This window comes from Tachysurus fulvidraco, chromosome 16, assembly GCF_022655615.1.
Source record: "Tachysurus fulvidraco isolate hzauxx_2018 chromosome 16, HZAU_PFXX_2.0, whole genome shotgun sequence".
Classification (NCBI taxonomy): Eukaryota; Metazoa; Chordata; class Actinopteri; order Siluriformes; family Bagridae; genus Tachysurus; species Tachysurus fulvidraco.
This window is the reverse complement of record NC_062533.1, coordinates 14,852,990-14,869,358: the sequence shown is the minus strand read 5'-3', so window position 1 is coordinate 14,869,358 and position 16,369 is coordinate 14,852,990. Positions and strand designations below refer to the sequence as shown.

The 16,369-nt window shown below is 37.7% G+C and overlaps 1 protein-coding gene across 8 annotated transcripts in view; it reads right to left on the bottom strand.

Moving 5' to 3' along the window:
• Positions 1–248: 248 nt before the first annotated feature.
• The window catches only part of trdn (triadin), a 65,240-nt gene continuing 49,119 nt past the window's right edge, over positions 249–16,369 (bottom strand). For 6 of the 8 annotated variants that reach the window (XM_047801912.1, XM_047801914.1, XM_047801913.1 and 3 more), the window contains 14 exons: positions 15,558–15,608; positions 11,784–11,825; positions 11,632–11,673; positions 10,805–10,870; positions 10,659–10,706; positions 10,514–10,555; positions 10,384–10,413; positions 7,430–7,477; positions 6,869–6,916; positions 6,361–6,390; positions 6,099–6,215; positions 5,992–6,021; positions 2,506–2,550; positions 249–1,774 (listed from right to left, as the gene is read on the bottom strand). In XM_047801912.1, coding sequence (XP_047657868.1) covers positions 1,605–1,774; positions 2,506–2,550; positions 5,992–6,021; positions 6,099–6,215; positions 6,361–6,390; positions 6,869–6,916; positions 7,430–7,477; positions 10,384–10,413; positions 10,514–10,555; positions 10,659–10,706; positions 10,805–10,870; positions 11,632–11,673; positions 11,784–11,825; positions 15,558–15,608 — 809 coding nt within the window. In that variant the 3' untranslated portion in view covers positions 249–1,604. Of the gene's footprint in view, positions 1,775–2,505; positions 2,551–5,721; positions 5,821–5,991; positions 6,022–6,098; positions 6,216–6,360; positions 6,391–6,868; positions 6,917–7,429; positions 7,478–10,383; positions 10,414–10,513; positions 10,556–10,658; positions 10,707–10,804; positions 10,871–11,631; positions 11,674–11,783; positions 11,826–15,557; positions 15,609–16,369 lie in introns of those variants that run through there. The other 2 variants (XM_047801915.1, XM_047801918.1) reach the window with 2 other exon arrangements.

The window sequence follows — 16,369 nt, the reverse complement described above, 5'->3', positions numbered from 1 at the left end:
ATCACAATAAATGTGATCAGTGGACCTTAAATTATATATTCTAGTTTATGATTATAAGTTAATTTTCCTATGAATCTTCTAGTCGTAGTGCATTATAAATGTATTAATTATGTGTTCAATTGCAAACTTTAAAGTGGGCCTTTATATATAATATTATAATTAAATGCAGGGAGATGTTTTTACCTGTGTTTTTGAGTCAAACTAACATATATAACTCCACTATATGAATATAATAGTCAAATAATAAATATTGACTTTTTCATTTGCAGTTTTTATGCAGCTTTTAACAGCATATGATTAGAGGAGAAACATTTCCTTTTTTCTATGAACACAAACAGGCTTCCAGGTCATGTGATATAGAAACATGCTACAGAAAGACAGGTAAAAAAAATTGCAGATATTGTAAATTCTTAAGCATACTGAGAATACAGAGACTTTTAACAATTTGAAAACACCCGTGTTACTGTACTGCATGACTTTCGTTTGTTTTTGCCAGGCTAAGGTTGCATCCGTACTGTCATGGACGCTACGTGACACATATATGTTTACAATGCACTATGAATACTAGATGCCTATAAACGTTTAACAATGACACATACAGTACTGTAATGTAGTTACTTTACATTTCCATTACAGTATATACTTTATAGTTTCATTAAAATCGGACTTTTAATCCTCACTTTTGTACATTGTTGACATTGATCATTTTCATGTTCGTGACTGATTTATACCTGAAGAAAAAACTGAGACTTTGCATGGGTAAAACATGTGTATGTGTGCATCTCTTCTGATTTTACTCAACATCTTGACTCGTCTATATTTATTTTAATGAATGTTACTTGCAGTAATATGACAGCTGTTACAGGAACGTGCTACAATGATACAAAGGAAATGACCTGTGGCAAGAGATAATATCTCTGTTGCATACAGGTGAATCTTTTCAGGCCAAGCAGTAACAAATCTACTATGCCATTCTAATACACTGCTGTAACTGCCTATGTAAATAAATATTTATTGAGCAAATCATTGATTGTATATTTTCAAGTCTAGATGTTATCCTCTGTAATATAGTCTCATGTTGACTATTAAAACGAGGTTTCTTCAAAAACGTCCACACGTGTAAACAGACCTGGAGCCAATTTCCCAAAAGCATTGAAAAATTAAGATCATTTTAACTGGTAGATAGAGTTGGATGGGATGCTCGCTCTACCATTCATGCTGTGTTGATGCTTTCTGGAAACTCAGGCTTGAATGTTACTGAAAAATATTACTCTTAAGCATTATATGCAATGTAAATGTATATATTATACCATGTAAATCTTAATGCATCTGTATTTTTGTGTACAATATTGTTGTGTAAACACTGCTTCTGCCTTGCCATAAATAATCTTTACCTGTCCATGGATTAACTGATATGGCCATTTATAAAGGAATAGTTTATTGGCTCCAAAACCCATAAGACAATAATAATTACAAAAAAAAAGACTCTCAGGTGTTTAGTGTTGGTTAGAATTACGTTCAAAGTTTGATAAAGAGACTAGCACCATGTGAGAGCATCAGCAGCAGCTTTCATAAAGAATTTCACAAAAATCAACCTTTCGGAGTTACTGCCCTGCTGGCCGGGCTTTCTGCTCGAGCACGTTGGCTCTCTGTTCCATCATGGCTCTCATCATGGCCGGGTTAATAGCAGGAGTCGTAGCTTGAGATAACGGACGTAATGGATATTGGCTGGCTTTTCCACCCACTAGTACACACTGGAAGTATGGGATCTTGCCTGTGAAGAAGGGAGAAAGTGTGTGTGTGTGTGTGTGTGTGTGTGTGTGTGTGTGTGTGTGTGTGTGTGTGTGTGTGTGTGTGTGTGTGTGTGTGTGTGTGTGTGTGTGTGTGTGTGTGAGAGAGATAGAGAGAGAGACTTACAGTAAATATAAAGGGTCAAGACTAGGACAATCTTTACCTGGGGAAAGTTACTCATATTCATTTACACAGGTAGTTCAATCAATTTTTAGGCTCTTCATCATTCAAAGTATGCAAATAAGCTTTGAGGTTGACCGATTTTAAGAAGTATAGGAAACGGGATTTGACACTTTCAACATTTTTACACCTTTAACACAAGCACTTATCTTTAACCACAAAGGTGGGATAGATAAGAAAAGTTATTTATGCATTCAGTTTCATGAAGCCCAAATATACTATATATACTATAAATACTACAAGGTCATGTTATTGCTTCGTATGCATATGATCAAGATTAATTTATCATTTATCATAAATTTTATTCTTATTTTAATTCTTTCCCCATTAGTAAGAGTGACTGTAAGTTAATGTGTGCAGCAGGAGAGAAAATGCTTGAAAGAAATAAAACTTTTTTTAAGGGAATTGCCAAATGGCAAATTTGGGAGTAAATTTGTAACTTTTTCTCCAGTAGAAAAAAAAGAGAGATGAGATATTTTTAAAGAAAAAAGAAGAATCATGAAATATAAGGTTGTTATTGGAATTTTTGCTTACCCGTCTTCTTCCCTTCTGTAACATTTTCTTCAACTTTGGATTCTTCTAATTAACACAAAAAGGGAGCAATGGAAACATGTTAGAACTATAAATCTAATACACACCCAATCAGAGCAGTTATTCTACCCACACTGAGTTCAGTTAAAGCTATATGTGAATCTGATGGAATATGGTGAAATGTTTGTGAACACCAGAATACCACACCCTTATGTAGCTCTTCCAGAAAAACTGTTGCCACACACATTAAAAAACACCCTTGCATTTCCCTTCACTGGAACTAACAAGTACAAACCTGTTCCAGCCTGACAGTGCCCCTGTGCACAAAGCAAGCACGATGATGTCATGGATTGGGAAAATTTGGAGTGGAAGAACTCTAGTGGACTTCGACTTAATCCCAAACACCAACTACACACCAAGCTTCCTCACAATCCATCACTTCGTGATCTCACTAATGCTCTTATAGCTGAAAGAACACAAATCCCCACTGCCACACTCCAAAATCTAGTGGAAAGCTTTCCCAGAATATTGGAAGTTGTGTCAGCAGGAAAAGGGGAATAAATCTGGAATGGAGTGTTCAAAAATTACAAAAAAGAGTGTGATGGTCAGGTGTCCCAAAATTGTTGGCTATGTAATGTATTTTGCCCAACATGGTCTTTAACTCGCAAATTATAACCATTATAACTATTAGAACAACTAGCGTAGTATCAAAAAATATACAAAGGTTGTGGTTATCCACACATTCAAATTTGTAGAAATTTCTTCTGAAATCAAGTTCATCTGGCCTTGATGGAACAACAAATCCATGTATACTGTACAGTATCTATTTATACACACCGGACCAAGGGCAAAATTCAGAAGTACACTAAATTATAATAGTGATATTTAGACACTATGGAGACTATGTTGAGCACAATTGCGACAAAGAGCTTTAAGGACAACACTGGGGAAACAATCCTGAAATGTTAATCATGGAAGAGGTAGATTAAAAAAGTCTTGGAAGATAAGAATTAAAGATAATTGTGTGGCAGCTTCGGAAAACAGCAGGTAAATATTTGGCATTAATTTTGTTTGTTTTGCTACTTCCTGAACTATATTTTATGCACGTAAACTACGAGTCGGTATCTAGCAATAAAAAGCCTGAATCCTCCAGAAAGAGAAATATTTAATACTGTCTGCAGTGTAAAACCGGGATCTGATTACAAACGGAAATTATTAAGCTTGTATTCATTTCACTTAGACAAATATCTACCTAACAAAACATGACATTCACTGTGTGAGCAAATTTACATTTACAGCATTTGGCAGACGCCCTTATCCAGAGCGACATACATAAGTGCTTAAATCTCTAACATTGAAATCTGATTTTTAATTTTTAATTTTTTGTATTTGTTAAATTGTATTTTCAATAGTACATAGCCAAAATTCTGTGGACACATGCGGTGACTTTAACACTGATATGTGCTTTATGAACATCCCATTCCAGATTTCTTTGTAGTTATAATAACCTCCACTATTTGGGAAGGCTGTCCACTAGTTTTTGAAGTATGACTGTGGGGATTTGTGCTCACTGAGCTACAAGTGCATTAGTGAAATCAGGTACTGTATTTGTATTTTTGTGTTAAAGAGTGTATCTGATTTGATATGAGTGTAAGTACTGTAAGTAAAAGTGTAAGAGCAAGTGGGTCACTTTTTTTGCACCTTTGTGGGTCACTCCTTGTACGTTTGACTAGGGGGCATGGCTTAATATAAGTGTAAAGGTGTTTGCTGTGAGGGAAGAGTGATAAGAATTCATTAGTTTTTCAGGGATGCTAAAAATGATATCACAGGTATGCAACAATTTATTTTTTACAGAGAGAGAGAGAGAGAGCACGCACTTGTGTAAGCCCAATTGATTTGATGTCATAGAAGCTTTATTGATCCACACTTCATTGATCATTGTGTCATTTACATTGCTTTATTTTTGCATTGTTTATTCCTTAATTGAATTCCAGTTTGGAGAAGAACCACATAATGCTATGATGATGTTCAGATATCCACATACCTTTAGCAATTTAGTGCTAAGTTATATTTATATGTTATATGCAGAACAAACAAATTTAAGCCAAAATCTGATCTTTCTTCCTTTTTTTTAACGCATTTACCAGAATTCATTCACAGAGCAATCTGACATGTTTTTCTAGGCTGCAACACATTCAAGGACCAGGTAGTTATTGAATGTGTTAGACTAGCAGAGTAGAGAATCCCATAATAACAACCATGCTGTGCTTAGAGTACATGTTTAATGAACAATTTCAAAATAGTGGGTACGTCTCAATCAGCTCCTTAAGAGGTGAATCAGTATAGTTTACATGAATTTGGGCACTGATAAGGACTCACTACACAATGGGACACTGTTGACTCAATTTCCAGAGACATGACGTCAATAAACGTTGTAAAACTTGACTGCTGCCATTTAGCAACAACAGAGAGGATCTATATATTTGACATTATTTTATGTTGTTAAATGTACTTATGTACTTATACTTATCTAGCCAGTCTTTTAACATGCTACAATCTGTTATGATCTTTAAATTCACAAAACTTTAGACTTCTATTAGTTCCCAGAATATTAAAGTCTAAGTCGGTGGAGCGTTTTCATATTTAGCTACTGAACAAGGTTCTCTTTTGAGTCTGGTTTCTTCTCAAGGTTTCTTCTTTTTCCATCTAAGGGAGTTTTTTCTCACCACAGTCACCTTCGTCACCTCAGGCTTGTTCATTAGGGATAAATACAAACACATTTAAATAGAAGTCTAATATTAATCATGAACTTTTTGTACTATAGTTCTTATGATTTGTAAAGCTTCTTTGAGACAATGTCCATCGTTAAAAGCGCTCTACAAATAACGTTGTGTAGTGGTACTGTACTTCACACAGGACCACGGCCTAGCTAGTGGGATATTTATCATTTTTAAACACTTAAAAATCGTTAGACTCAAACAAACCGTACACAGAGCATCGAATAAAGATAAAAATCACCAACGTAAGAATGATTTGAAAGCTGCCACAAAAACAAGAACAAGCTACTTACTTTTTTGACACATTTCTGAGAAGCTTCAGAAAATATGATGTCATTTTCAGTGCCCTGACTGTTAGGGAACTAGGGAGCTGAATGGGATACACCTGCTATTTTACTTCTCTCATGTAATGTTTTTGTCTGGTTCATTTATTTTCAGAGAATTAGTCAGGTCCTGATTTTGGAAGTCTCAGATGTTAATTAAGTCACACAGATGGTACCTTGTAGTCATGCCTTGTAGCGTTTGGTCGTTTTCCCATGTTCTACAAATGGCAAGTGTTGATGCTATTTAATTCTGAGGACAGTAAATCAATGCTGAAATATGCAAGTATGGTTTAATCGCTACGTATTTATACACCTCTGTCTTTGGCAGTTAGGTGTTAAACGTACAGCTTGGCATAATAAACTTGAACAGAACTAATGGCTGTACTCACTTGTTGGTGCAGATGGAGCAGCTGTTTTCCCTATCAACAAATTAAAAAGAATTAGGAAAACAGTTAAATTGTTTTTAGCCGTAACATCACCCAGAAATTGAGCATACCTTCTGAATCAGCTACTTTGGCTTCTGGAGCAGGTTTGCTCGTAACATCCGTTTTTTCTGGAGCTGGTTTGATGGCAGGCTGTTTCTTCTCAAGAGCAGGCCTTCTCTCTTTTTTAACTTTAACAGAAGAGAGGATGATGCCTTTAGTTTTTTCCATTATTGTGAGCACAGGTCCAGCCATGTTGGGCTAGTATATATTCCAATATTTGCCAGTAATAATCTCCTAAAGCTAATGTTCTCTATTATATTTAATGCAGCTCACCTTTTACAGCAATGGTTCTGGCCACTTTAGCTAAAAAATAACAAACAAACAAAAAAAATAAAAGTAGTGATTAATGTTGACAGTGTAATAGTTCTAGCTTTTCTGCAATTTTGAAATGATTTAAAATAGAATAGAATTATTTATTTTGTCACATGTACATTACAACACAGTGAAATTCTTTCTTTACATATCCCAACTTTAGAGGTCGGGGCCAGGGCACAGGGTCAGTCATGATACAGCACCCCTGGAGCATAGAGGGTTAAGGGCCTTGATCAAGGGCCTAACAGTGGCAGCTTGGCAGTGCTTGGGCTTGAACCCTGATCCTCAAACCAAAGTGTATGTGAGTGAATGAGTGTGTGTGTTCCCTGCGATGGGTTGGCACTCCGTCCAGGGTGTATCCTGCCTTGATGCCCGATGATGCCTGAGATAGACACAGGCTCCCCGTGACCCGAGAAGTTTGGATAAGTGGTAGAAAATGAATGAATGAATAACATAAAATGTTACTTACCTGGAAGTACAGTATGTTTTGCTTTCATTGGCTTCCTTTTAGTTTTATCTGTCAATAAATCCAAACAGGAACATAATTTTATGACAGCAAACAAAAGATTTGTCTGGGATTGCAGTTTGAATTTGGGTTGAGGAATGTTAGTCAATCATGTTGAAACCAATTACCGTCATGTTGTTTCAATTTTTTATAATGTTAATCAATGAATTTATAAGACATTAAGACACGAAACAGCAGGGTCTTATTTCCCTGTCAGACTCAAAAGCATGATTTAGCGACTGACTGACCTAATTATGGAGGCTGCTGTGAGCATTTTAATAAAATCTGAGCTAAAAGCTTAATGGCGACTAAAAATATTTGAAGTCACCTGAAGTCAAGAGTTAGCTAGATTTCTACGACTCCCTTCCCTTTGGGCTTTATTTCATCATTCAGTGCGGCTGCACTTGTTTTTACTCCTAGTTTATTTGAAGATGATACTGTTTAGCACTTCATGCTAAAATGAAAAGAAACAAAAAAGAGCAATTATGTCTTGAATAAAAAATAACATGCAGCTTATTCACCTACCCGCGACTGCAGGCTTCACGTCCTTGACTTCTTTCTTCTCTTCTTTTCCTTTTGAGATGATTAAATGAACAGAACATTAGCGTGTAGTTATGCTGAATCAAAACTTTGAGTCATTAAACTGAAAAAGTGAGTATTCTAATTATTTTTGATTAAATTCCATGATTACACATTACAAGCAGAGGTTTGATCAAAATAAGAGGAGCGTAGTGTGTAGAAATTATGCTAAGCAATTCTGCTCAAATAAAACTGTTTTGCAGTTCTTCAGGTGATTAATCTGCCACAGATGCAATTACCTCTAATGGCATCAGCTGGATTTATTCCTGCTTTATAATTAAAAATATAATTGTTGGCCTCCAAACCGCATCGCAAGATGACTTGTCAAATTATCATGACAGACCATTTTGTTCTTTGTCACGCACACAAGCTTCCAAAGCAAACGTGTGTTTTTATAATAAGGACCTGTCTCTCATAGGTATTGTGAGTGTCTTGCTCAACCGAGGCGTATTTAAAAAACCTACATAATACCTTTGGGTGCGTTCAGTTTTTAAAAAAAAAATGTTTTATACTAATTAGTAAAGAAAATAGGAGAGAAAATACAAATATGTTTTTGTTCATAAAATGATTTTGCTCTTGTGAGGATTATGTTAATTGAATTTTACACTTGGATGTCAGAATTCATTGTAGAGGGAAAATGCCCAATTGTTGTTCATTAAAAAAACAGAATGTTCAATAGGAAAATCTAATTAAGGGTGTTTTCACACTTCGTTCGTCTGAGCACTCGAAGCATTCTCAGGCTGATTTAACAGGCGTGTTTTTTTGCAAACACTTGAAATGATCCCAGAACCTCCTAAAAGAACCCAAAAACAAACAAACCAACCTCTGGAGACCATCTCAGGATGGGGAGGGGGAGGGGGGGCTTTGAATTTGAGAAGAGTTTGTTTGTGGGTCTTTTTGGGGTTTGATTGATTTGTGCAAAGAGACCGAAGACACATCAGTCCACTTTGTGTATTCTTTTGCCAGAAATACCTTGATGCTTTCCATTCATAGTGTAGCATCTAACACCCGGTCCTGAGGTTTTGTCGCCTCTGGAGGAGATCATTGCACTTATTGTTATTTGAACAGAGGACTAAATTGTTTAACGCCAGATGTCCTCAATGGTTGACAAAGAACACAGTTTTTCATTTGTTTTCACCAACAATTAAGGACAGAAGTAACAAAAGAACATGAAAAAAGCACAAAGACAATGTGATGAATATCAACAGCTTGAATCCAAGTTTTTAAGAGGAGCTAAAAAAAACTAGTCCCCTGTTAAGTCCACTTGTATTGTGAACAACAAAAGCTTTGAGAGGTTTTGCAATCGCTTTCTGTTTCAAGTGGTTACTCTAAGGTAATGATGTTGACTTAATTTAAACTGACGATCTCCTGCAATCATCGGTTGAATTACATTATAGTTTAAACAAAAAACACTGAGTGAGCAACATGTCTGTGGAGGAAAAACCCTGTTGATTAAAAAGGACAGAGGAAAATGCTCTTTTTTCCAGTCTTGAGCTCTCCATTTCCGCTAAACCAATGAGTCTTTGATAGCTTCAGATTCTTTTCTCATGTGTACATTAACAAGAGCTTTAAGCCTGCAGAATTTTTCCTGGCATCAGTAAAAAAAAAAGATCACAGTAACTGAAACTCCTGACCTGGGTCTGAATGATTTTTATGCACTATGCTGCTGCCACGTGATTGAACGATGATTCATTCCATCACTTAATTGGAGTCCCAAGCTTTATACAATGACCTTTAAGATGCATTGATCCCTGCTTTATTCAACACACAAGTACTCACGAGGTTACTCTGAAATTACGTTTTGACCTTTGACGTATTTCAGTACATAAATAGCAATGTATAAGATGACCTATAAATAGCTTTTGCCTTTACAATGTGCAGTATCATGTAACATCATGTATATAAGATTACACTCAGGAATCAGTCTATGTTCTTAAAGAATTACTGAATAACAGAATTCATTCATTCGTTCATTCATTTTCTACCGCTTATCCGAACTTCTCGGGTCACGGGGAGCCTGTGCCTATTTCAGGCGTCATCGGGCATCAAGGCAGGATACACCCTGGACGGAGTGCCAACCCATCACAGGGCACACACACTCTCATTCACTCACGCAATCACACACAACGGACAATTTTCCAGAGATTCCAATCAACCTACCATGCATGTCTTTGGCCCGAGGGAGGAAACCGGAGTACCCGGAGGAAACCCCCGAGGCACAGGGAGAATATTCAAACTCCACACACACAAGGCGGAGGCGGGAATTGAACCCCCAATCCTGGAGTTGTGAGGCGAACGTGCTAACCACTAAGCCACCGTGCCCCCTTAACAGAATTCATCTGAATTTAATTTGTTCTGTGGGCAAGTTCTTAAGGCAAAAATTTGTAATTTTGAAGCGAATTTTCCCATAGGAAATAATGTAAATGCAGATTATCTGTTCCAGCCAACCAAAAACATTACCAGTAATACCAATTTTCAACAGTACAATACTATTTTTATAAAAACAATCAATCTTTTGTCCTTTTTCTTGACGATTATGCTTATAATGGATGCTGGCTAGCCGCAATCTCTAGCGATATCGCTTGTTTTTGGACCGCCTGCTTTTTTTTCTGAATGTCCACTGAAAATGGCTCCCCTTTCTTTACATCCTTATTAACTTTTTTGTGACCCATGGTGCTATGTCTTCACTAAACCTTGAACAAAATGCAAAAAAAAAAAAACCACAATCACTAATTAAGTAAAATTCATAAATTCATATCAGTTAGCTTTGCTTGGCACTCACGTGGCAATTTGTTCGTTTTGTTCGTATGCTGAAAATGCTTCGTATATCGATGCAAATTTCTTGAAAATTTTCCATTCTTAAGGCAAAAATTTGTAAAGAAGTTTGAACTTAGACTAACCTTTCTTCATGACTTTGGCCTTCTGTATTGCTGTAGAAATATTTCATGCTTAGTCACCAAAATTTAGTTCAAATGATGCAACAACTGATCAAATTCAAAAAGAACATTTATGAAATAAATAAAAACATACCGGCTTCAGCTGATCTGATAGGTTTGGTCAGCCTTGGTAGTTCTGCAGGAGTTAAAGTACAGTCAGAATTAAAGTCATATAAATATGATTTGACTCAGTTTTGTTTTCTTTAATGTACTGTACAGTACTGTATGTGTCTCTGTACCTCGCCTATGTGGGATCAGTCTGAGCTTCTCTTTGGGAGTCAGGAGAACTGTAACACACGTGTGTATGTGACCCAAAAGAATATAACTGTGCGATAATATTGTTGTGAAAACAAAAAACAAAAAATCCTAAAACGTCAATACCTACCTTTTCGTTTCTGAGGTATTACTTTCTTTTCAGGTGCCTTTACTTTCAGTAGTTTAGAGACAGCAACTGGAAAAGACATGTCCAGTATGTTACAAGGAATCGGTGACATTTTCAAAGGCAGTGCTTTCAAATTACACAGTAAAGGAGTAATATTACAGATCTGATATTTGGCCACATAATGTTCAACATAGCAGAATATGATTATGTTTGTCAATTGTGATGTCAGTTTCTCAATTCTGATTGGCCAGAAGGTAATAAGACAAACAGGACAGATTTAAAAGCACATGTACAATATTCATCTATATAGTGAATGCTACTTGAAAGAAATAATTTATTTAGCATTGTCTGATGGAGACTTTAGGAGTCTTTTAGGAGCTTTCAAACAGAGATAAAGATGATTCTTTTTTTTGTCTCAACTGAGAAAGAGAAGCTGCTGAGGGAATATCTGTTTACAGCTGCTTTAACATGAGTGATTACCTGTTTTACGGATCTTAAACATTAAAGAACTATGAATGAATTAAAAAAGTTAAATTAGAATAGTTAATAAGACAAGTGACATGTGACATGTGACAAGTGACGTGACATACGGCTAAGTACGGTGACCCATACTCAGAATTCATTCTCCCATCCAAAGTGCACACACACACAGCAGTGAACACACACACACCGTGAACACACACCCAGAGCCGAGGGCAGCCATTTATGCTGCGGCGCCTGGGGAGCAGTTGGGGGGGTCTGTGCCTTGCTCAAGGGCACCTCAGTAGTGGTATTACTGGCCCGAGACTCGAACCCACAACCTTAAAACATCTATTTACAGAATTCCATACCTTTCTTTGTAGGTGTTACTTTTCGCTTCTTAACAGGAGGCTCTGAAATTTGGAATACAATCTTCAGTTACAGTATATATTCACACCATCATTCACACAAGAGAAGAAAATCCAGAATTTTACTTGCGGACTGAAATAGTTGAGGACTTTACCTTTCTTTTTTGTCTCATGCTTTGGTGTCTTTTGTTCAGCATCTGGATTTTTGAATGTCATAGTAAGTATCATGTAAGCATAGAAACATTACTTCATAAAAAGGGCTATTTAATATAATAATAATAATAATAATAATAATAATAATAATAATAATAATAATAATAATAATAAAGTGGTGTAATTTGGATATTCCATGATATCCTTGTGAGGTTACTAAATAATGGAACTACAACCAGATTTACTAAGTAGCCTTAAACAATAAAAATAAACATGTATCAATCACTTCAATAATTTGAGATTCAAGATGCACATATTTCATATAATTTGGTGCAGGCTGCAATTTTAAGAATTTTTGCAATATCATTAAGAAATTTTGTGATAATTTTCAGTCAATGCGATCTAACTGATAAGTCAGTTATTAATATCGATATGTTTTAGAATAATTTTTTCAGATATGAAGGAATAATCTAGGTTAGTATGGGATTTTTGTGACTTCCTGATGACACAGCGGCATTACATTAGTACCACACTCCCTTTATTTTTTTGGACAATATGAAACAACACTGGTGGCGACTTTAAAAGCGAATTTTGAAGAAAGAGGAGCCCTGTTTAGGTTTATTATTTTTTACTGTGCCTACCATGGTAAGTTTCCTCCTGAGAAGTTCTTGTCCAAGGTCATAGCTAGTAAAAAAAATTGTCATACGTGATATTGTGACCCCACAGTACAGTAGTCATATCGAGTACTACACTTTTTTCTCAGGGATGCCACTCACAGGTTTGCCTGTGTAAATCTGTAGATTCCATGCATAGCTGGTTTTTGCATCACAGGATGTCCAGATTTTTATGTCATATTTGCCTGGATTTCTGGGCATCTATTGCCAGAAGGGGAATTTTTCACAGAAAGGGACAAAGCGTTCCCTTAAGCTACTGTCACCTCTTGCCCTGGATTGAACATCAGTAAAAAAAAGCTGCACCCATCGCTCCCAGTCATCCCTGATGGGAGCCAGCTTGTCAGATTTTGCTCTAGTATCTCTTGTCAAATCTGAGGGCTCTTGATATCATTAGAAAGTTCTGAAGTGACATTGTTGCCCGGAAAATATTTCTGCCTTTCAACGCGTCCCAGAGACAGTGACCTTATTGCTGGATCTGTACACTCCAGCAAGTAGAAGAACACCAATACAAGCATTCAGGCATTCCTCATCAATGTTATTCCACATGTCGGTGTGGACTTTTTCCTTAAAGGCTTGTCATGGAAATTATGACGTTTTTTTAGTGACAATAGCACAAATAGATCAAAACGTCTTGATATCACTTATTCTCGTCACAGCAAACCTTGTGATCCCAGGGATTGTTTGCAGCAGCTGCCCTGCCGTTTAAGTCAGGAGTTACTGAGCTCCAATAAAAGTTACCACTTTTGGATTTAAATGTTTCAGCAGGAGCGGGAGCAGCTTCAGCACCGACAACCACCTCACCAGACACCTCATCAGATGTGTCTGTGTCTTCCGGTTGATACTCTACGTTATCTTCCTCCTCATAAACCTGCTCATCCATATCACTATGCTGTTCTGTGTCCTCTGCCTCATTTTCAGCAAATATGTCTTTTTATTTACGCATGATGCAATATAGAGATGTGTACACTGCAAGTCATTATCTCTAAACTGAATTGGTCTTATGCATGCCTTACGTGTCTGGACATGTCCCTCTTTGTTTGTTTGTTCAGGGAAGGTGACAAACAGGCAAAGAGAGAAGCCCCTAACTAAAGCTCACAGGGTTGGAAGAGAAGCTGGCTGTCAGTGGGCTGTTGGCTGACAGTGTTAGCGAGCTAACAGTGTGTTTATGATTTCAGATTTGGCACTAATTATTATATTATAATCTTATATTATAACTGGGTTGAAACCGACCCTAACAACACAAAAGTCATAATTTTCACCAGAGCATTTTAGAATTTAGTAAAAAATTTTTTTTTTTTTTAATTTTGTTTAGAGTTTCCTGACAAAGTCAAAAATCCTTGATACAATGTTCACGTGGTAATTTTGCATTTAAAATCTAAAAGGGGGTTAGTGCAGATCCTAACACAAAAGGAAGGTTAGTCTAATAGTGAGTGGCTTGCTTCTCCGTTGTTTTGTACCAAGCTACTGTGAAATGGTGTTTATTTTTAATAAATTGTTGCCACAAATTAATATCCTGAAAATACAAACCAGGTGACTCAAACCAGGTGAAGCAAACCAGGAGACGCAAACCAGGAGACGCAAACCAGGAGACGCAAACCAGGAGACGCAAACCAGGAGACGCAAAGCAGGTGACGCAAAGCAGGAGACGCAATCTAGGAGACTCAAACCAGGAGACTCAAACCAGGTGACGCAAAGCAGGAGACGCAAACCAGGTGACGCAAACCAGGTGACGCAAACCAGGTGACGCAAACCAGGAGACGCAATCTAGGAGACTCAAACCAGGAGACGCAAACTATGTGAAGCAAACCAGGAGACGCAATCCAGGAGACGCAATCCAGGAGACGCAAACTATGTGAAGCAATCCAGGAGACGCAATCCAGGAGACGCAATCCAGGAGACGCAATCCAGGAGACGCAATCCAGGAGACGCAATCCAGGAGACGCAATCCAGGAGACGCAAACCAGGTGACGCAAACCAGGTGACGCAAACCAGGAGACGCAAACTATGTGAAGCAAACCAGGTGACGCAAACCAGGAGACGCAATCCAGGAGACGCAAACTATGTGAAGCAAACCAGGTGACGCAAACCAGGTGACGCAAACCAGGAGACGAAATCCAGGAGATGCAAACTATGTGAAGCAAACCAGGAGACGCAAACCAGGTGACGCAATCCAGGAGACACAAACCAGGTGACGCAAACAAGGTGACGCAATCCAGGAGACGCAAACTAGGTGAAGCAAACCAGGTGACGCAATCCAGGAGACGCAAACTATGTGAAGAAAACCAGGAGACTCAAACCAGGAGACTCAAACCAGGAGACTCAAACCAGGAGACTCAAACCAGGAGACTCAAACCAGGTGACTCAAACCAGGTGACGCAAACCAGGTGACGCAAACCAGGTGACGCAAACCAGAAGGTCCAAACCAGAAGGCTCAAATCAGGAGACGCAAACCAAGACCCATTATTTAATTTATCTATTGAAATGTCCTTTTGTTGAGTGGGAGTCAAAAGTCATGTAAGGTAATAATACAGGCTAAAGGGATATATGTGTAACAAGGCCGCTGACTGCATCGGACCTATGAGCATCATTTCAGTGTTGAAGTCATTCATTCATTCATTCATTCATTTTCTACCGCTTATCCGAACTTCTCGGGTCACGGGGAGATTGTGTCTCAGGCGTCATCGGGCATCGAGGCAGGATACACCCTGGACGGAGTGCCAACCCATCACAGGGCACACACACACTTATTCACTCACACACTCACACACTATGGACAATTTATCCAGAGATGCCAATAGACCTACCATGCATGTCTTTGGACCGGGGGAGGAAACCGGAGTACCCGGAGGAAACCCCCGAGGCACGGGGAGAATATGCAAACACCACACACACAAGGCGGAGGCGGGAATCGAACCCCCAAAACTGGAGGTGTGAGGCGAACATGCTAACCACTAAGCCACCGTGCCTTTCTGTGTTGAAGTCATGTGTAATGTTATTATCAACAGTGGTCGAATTTAATTGCTTTCTGTGTGCCTCTCATTTTAAAATATAATGTTTTTTTCACTGTATAAAGCAGAATTGTGCTGTGAAGAAAGGACATACCTTGTCTTTGAAGCGTGACTGCATGAGTTGCTATTGCAGCAAATTGAGTCTCTGAAGAAAAAAAAGAAAAAACATCAAAATGGTCAAAATCCCAGTAACCTGATGTCTTCAAATTAGAATTGCAAAGGAGACACAGCAAGTAAAGAGTCATCTCAGGGTTGAGCAGCACACTGCTGAATAGGACAGCATGAAAACACAACACCAAACACTTTATTTCTCTCCTCTTTCATTAATGTATTATAAGAGCAGGAAAAAACAAAACAAAACAGGGAGCCCCAATACTTTAGTGCAAAGCACAACCCTGTCAGTTCAACCCTGTCTATCAGGACAACTACAGCAGTGAAAGCCCAGACTGACTGGTAGCATGGCGTCATAGCTTCCTGGCCTATTTTCTGAGCAACACATAAACAGCGCACAAAAAGAAAACGCACACATATTCTAGTTCCAGGTTTAATAATGAGACTTAATCTTACTAATTACCCTGGCACGGGAGAAGTGCTAATTATTCCCTCAGTCTAAAAATAGAGCTTGAATTGTTTTCTACACCATTAAATATCAATTTCAGACTCTAGAATAAGGAGCATTTTTTATGAAATGGAAGATTGGCAATATATTAATGTAAAACGTTTCATCATTAAAATAAATAAATAAATAAATGAAATGAAAACCTCCAGTTAGGATACAGTGTTTTGCAGAAGTATTCACTTAATTTCTCTTCATTGGACATGTAGTGTCATAACCATTTCTTTTGCGTCAGTAATCACTAACTGTTTTCTTAAATATCATTTGATTTGCATATTCAGAACAAAAAA